The 5171-nt window shown below is 35.3% G+C and overlaps 2 protein-coding genes across 4 annotated transcripts; one reads left to right on the top strand and one right to left on the bottom strand.

Moving 5' to 3' along the window:
• Positions 1 to 153: 153 nt before the first annotated feature.
• On the bottom strand, positions 154 to 999 carry LOC117608508 (small ribosomal subunit protein eS19). Its single transcript, XM_034333745.2, has 3 exons — positions 928 to 999; positions 676 to 746; positions 154 to 583 (listed from the first exon to the last, which is right to left on the bottom strand). Exons 2-3 carry the CDS (start codon positions 744 to 746, stop codon positions 190 to 192), a joined length of 465 nt encoding a protein of 154 aa, XP_034189636.1. The 5' UTR covers positions 928 to 999; the 3' UTR covers positions 154 to 189.
• LOC117608498 (persulfide dioxygenase ETHE1, mitochondrial) lies at positions 941 to 4651 on the top strand. Of its 3 annotated transcripts, none has more exons than XR_013063243.1 (7): positions 941 to 1034; positions 1254 to 1516; positions 1757 to 1901; positions 2547 to 2732; positions 2980 to 3068; positions 3131 to 3358; positions 3509 to 4651. XR_013063243.1 is itself a non-coding variant. In XM_034333719.2 (7 exons), the coding sequence occupies exons 2-7, from the start codon at positions 1370 to 1372 to the stop codon at positions 3571 to 3573; spliced, it is 741 nt and encodes a 246-aa protein (XP_034189610.2). In that variant the 5' UTR covers positions 948 to 1034; positions 1254 to 1369; the 3' UTR covers positions 3574 to 4444. The 3 variants fall into 3 exon arrangements, 2 of the variants coding, with proteins under 2 accessions (XP_034189610.2, XP_034189609.2); XM_034333719.2 differs by having other exon boundaries at positions 948 to 1034; positions 2547 to 2630; positions 3148 to 3358; positions 3509 to 4444; XM_034333718.2 differs by having other exon boundaries at positions 950 to 1034; positions 3148 to 3358; positions 3509 to 4421.
• The last annotated feature ends 520 nt before the right edge of the window (positions 4652 to 5171 follow it).

The raw sequence follows: 5171 nt of genomic DNA, 5'->3' as shown, positions 1-5171 counted from the left end.
GGCGCTGCGTACGCCCGTACCTTCACCATTGAGCTTATAATTCAAAGATGGCTTCCATATTTTATGGACGATGGTGTCGCTGTCTGATGACGAAATCTTATTCTAAATTCAAACATGTACACCGAGGTTTTAAAGCAAACAAAGCTACCAATGTATGGATTTTTCATTTTTATTACAGAAACAAACATATTAAAGGACGAGGGTCTCTTGCATTTTAAGTTGTTTTTTACTTTTTGCTTTCACTTGTGCTGCAATGCGATCCAAGTCCCTACGACCCTGGCTAGTTAGCTTGCGTCCACCAAGTGGAGCCTTTTCAATCAATTTCAGTTGCTCTAAGCTTTGGAGAGCTTTGCGAGCTACACCGCCAGCAGAACGACAGAAATGACTGGGGTGGGTGCCATTACGTTTGCGTCCTCCAAAGATTTTTGTCACTGCTCCTACACCAATTGGACTACGAATATAAATGTGACGTACTAAAGCAGCACATCTTATATAGTACCAATCAGGATCATAGGGTGCAAGTTCCTTGAAACGTGCGGACTTCACGATGTCAACCCATTCTGGAACTCGCATTTTACCGGTCCTAAAATTCGTAACAAGTTAACCAATAAAGTTTTCATCATACACCAATAAAAAATTCTTTTTAATATTAGATCCTTATGTAAAAGTACTCACTTCTTCAGAAACGCGGCAAAAGCCTTGACGAATCTGTGTTGATCGACGTCTTTTAATGTCACGGAAGGCATCTGAAATAAATACATAGAAATGTCAGAAACATTTTATCATGTCATATGTAATTAATAATAAAAATAATACAGTAATAAAATATGGAACGTGCTAAAAACGTTTACTGTCTTATTTTACTAACTGTGTTATTTTATTTTAAAGATATAATACACTTTATACAGAACTGCCAAAAGTTCGTACCTTTAGTTTAAAACCTAACCAATAAAGAACGCACTGTCAAAAAGTATGAAACTTGCAAGATGGCTTTTCTAACTGGAAATAATCAAGGAATTTTAATATATAGAAAGGTAGTTCAATGGATTCAATTCTATTTTAATTGATCTATTAAATACAATTACAGTTACACTTATATATCTTATTTTCACGTTTGTGAAACATTATTTCATCATTTCTGTCCATGTATACAAAAATGATAATTCAACTTTTTACTTATATCTACATATATTTCATTACATGCAAGTTATATGAATTACATATTACTAAATAAAGTATTTAATATTTCCCAGATATGATGATAAATTTTATCTATATATTCGTCATTTTGACCTTATCGTTCCTGATGAATGGATCATGATTGCCAGTGAGAAGACGTATCTTCAAGAGGCAAGAGTGGATTGTGATTATGAGTAGAATTTTGTTCAAAAATTTATCTAATCGATACGTAAAAAATTCGTTTTCTAAATTTATTTTCATTAATAGAATGAATCATACTAAAAGTACCGCGTTGACGGAACCGATTCCTTTTTCAAAGGACTTTCTTTTTCGCCAGGTAAGTTGATAACTGCGCAAGTTATTTTACAAATAGGTATAGGAAGTTTATTTGAACATGTCTCGTTATCGTACTTACAGCGACATCTAGCGATTAAAAATGCATTTATGGATTCAAACGATCGATTTCTATAAAATATATATATTTGTATATAGATTTCTATCTTACTATGATTCATTAAAATTTGATATTAATTTGTACTGAATCTTAAAGACATGGAGATTTTTTTAAAATTCTCAGCTCTTTGATCCAGTATCCAGCACATACACTTACCTTCTGGCTGACATCAACAGTAGAACTGCAATTTTAATTGATCCAGTCATTGAATGGGTAGAACGCGATAAAAAACTTATCGAGGAGTTGGGATTAGATTTGAAGTATGCTAGTAAGTTGAAAATCATTTTCCTATTTATTTTAAACAAACTTTACTTAAATATTGTCGACGATTGATCTGTTTCGATCACAACAAACGAATAACTAAATTAACAATCAATTGTTCTGATCTAATTATATTATCTCATCATGCGTGGGTTAAAGATCGTAAGAAATTGAGATTTCAACGATTTAATACCTCACATTGATATATACCTCTCGTACAATAGGTCAAAACGGTTCTCGTCGGTTCAAACTTTTCAACCAGGCTCTATTGAGCTCGAATAACGGCAATTCAATAAGTTAACAGAGTGCCAAGTATTATTAAGGAAACTGAGCATTTAATTATTTAAATTGGTACTCAAAGTTCATTGAAAAAAAAGAGAGAGAAAAGGGTCTCTTATAAAACATTTAATTACGCAATTCGTACGGAATCATTCGTAAAGAAAGAGAACACATATTAATTCTTCTTTTCTCTAAATTTATGAGTATAATTGCAAAACTAGTATAAAATAAAATAGCGCTGTTCCTTTTTATCATTTGCTTTTACCGAAATTAATGAAAATGTCTGAAAGCATCGTGTCTCCTCAAATGTTTTAATATTAAAATGAATTTCTAGGGTAGCAAACCAGTCTGTTTGAGTAAACGATTTTTACAGTAAACACACATATGCACGCTGATCATATCACCGGGACAGGGAGGTTGAAGTCTTTGTTACCTGGATGCCAGTCAATGATATCACGTAAGAGCGGAGCTAAGGCCGATATACTCTTGAATCCGGACGAGCAAATAAGCTTTGGAAGGCATAATTTGCGGGTGCTTCCTACACCCGGTCATACCGAAGGTCAAACAATTTTCTTTCTTTTGTAATACCGAGAGCACTTGTGCTCAAGAATAGGGACGAAGGGGGGATAAGATGAAGATGCCGAGGAAAAATTACTTCAGAACTTTATACTTATTTATCGAGTACACTGAAATAAATTTCCTGAGTGCGGTGCTGTTCTCAGATGCCCGGGGCGAGTGTCCTGTAAACCCAGAAACTGAAAAAGTTTTTAATCAAAAATAATATCATCTTTGTGTGTTTTAATTAGGTTGCGTGACTTATGTCTGTCACAAACAAGGGATTGCTTTCACAGGGGACGCTCTTTTAATACGCGGATGCGGTAGAACTGATTTCCAGGTTTGTATAAAAAACATTAAAAGAGGATTATTCGAAAAAATTCTACGCGAATCACAATTCAGGAACTTATTTGTTACAGGGTGGTTCAGCGGAAGTTTTGTACAAATCTGTCCATACGAAAATTTTCACATTATCACCGAATTACAGGCTCTATCCGGCCCACGATTACTCCGGCAGAACAGTGACTACGGTGGCCGAGGAAAAGGCTTTTAATCCAAGATTATCCAAGTCCCTAAATGAATTTGTCGACATAATGAACAACCTTAATCTGCCGTATCCAAAAATGATCGGTACACTAATTTATTCTAGCGTAAAATCTTCTTGAAGCCTCCGACAATATTTATGAAGCAATATTTTTCCACGTTATAATGAACCTTGCCATTTCGCTGATTAAATTTTCAAGCGTTCATTATGGCTGAAAATTTGTTTACTTTTTTCAGATAAAGCTGTGCCAGCCAATAAAGTTTGCGGGCTGTACGAGTTGAACCAGGAAGAGAAACCATGAGAAAAATGAAGTCCTTCTCAGCGATATTTTTATTATCATCGATCGAGTGTAGATAAATTTAATTTTGCCGTTTTACGTGCATTACGAAAGATGCTAATTATGTAGCGAATAAAATTAACAAACTGTTCCGTGGCTCTCGGTGGATACTCATTCATTATATCATCCTGCGGGCTAAGTACCGTGCGTCGCCGACTCTCCGGACGGATCCTTTGGTGTCTATAGAGAACTCATCTCGAAATGCATAGCAAATTATTAATTAGAAAAATAGTGGCGTGTGTACACTTAAACCGAACATAGTGTAATACGGTCTTTATCAAGCATCTCTTGACATTTCGTTCCGTTAACAACGAACCCTTTTGATTTTCCTGCTTTTCCTCTAAGCCACTATAGAGACCTGGTAAAATTACACATTCCCAGTGACTTTCTAACTATTTTTCCTTTTTTCTTTTCCCCCTCTCTCTCTTTCTCGTTTAGAAGAACATGAAAACATACGAGTAGATAGCCTTGGCCCATACCTTTGCCTGTGTGTCGGCCACCGTACCCACTGGTTACCCTGGAAACGGTATCGATTTCAACCCTCAGCTATGCAGTAGAAACCAGCGGCACACCATGGGGGTCTCTTCGTCCCGAGTTTCGACAAGACAACCCGTTTAAACTACCCGATTACACCAGCCTCCATCTCTATTACTGCTTTGCATTTTCACATGCTTCGTAAAATCAGCGTATTATGATATCGAAGAGAGCGACTTGAAATTTTCACTGCAATTTACTTCAATCCCTTGATTAATTGATCCTGACAATTTTCGTTCATTCTGTTTACTTAGAGATATGCGGACGTCTTCACCGTAAGGGGTAGATGTACTAAGGCATACAGGCGTTACAAGTGCGTCGGACAAAAGAAATTTTGTTCAAGAAGGCTTGTGGTGTTGATCAATAAATGAATCAGTAATTATTAAAGCAGCCAAATTGGTTTCCAATCGATAATTATTAGTATCGAATAGCTTATCAATAGACTTCCGGTTGGTAAAAGTATTAATTTCGTCTTCGACTTCCTCCTCCTCGTCCTCGCTTCTATTATGGTATCGGAGACGAATATAAATGATGTCGCATCATTATTCATTATTTGTTGTGTATTAATAGCACCGTTACCGGTGCGTAATCGTGATACTGTAACAGATGTATCTTATGCATACATTGTTAGTTGGAGACTTAAAAAAATCGGTGACAGTGATTTTTCTTGGTGATGCATACAATCAATTGTATATTGTTTTTTTCTGAGAATCGAAGCGTTCTAAGTAACTTTGCCATCGATTAGCATTAGCTAAGGTTTCATTTCCATTGTCGAAATGTAAATGGATTAAATTTAAAGTTTGATCGAATATTTATGCATTGTCTGCGGATCTTATTTCTTAAAATTTATTTGAAAACATCCTTTTGTTATTAATATTTTATCTTACTCTTCAGTGAATATTATTCATTCTACTAACTGTTTCAATAACGGTAATTCACGATTCAGTGTTAAAACTCTTGTTAAGAATAATTACTCGGAAGAATCTTATATAAAATCTAACAGTTACGTGCACGAGTCAAAGTGCATC

The sequence above is a fragment of the Osmia lignaria genome, chromosome 2 (assembly GCF_051020975.1).
Source record: "Osmia lignaria lignaria isolate PbOS001 chromosome 2, iyOsmLign1, whole genome shotgun sequence".
NCBI lineage: Eukaryota > Metazoa > Arthropoda > Insecta > Hymenoptera > Megachilidae > Osmia > Osmia lignaria.
Note: the sequence above shows the minus strand (reverse complement) of the source record. Positions and strands in the feature narration are given on the sequence as shown.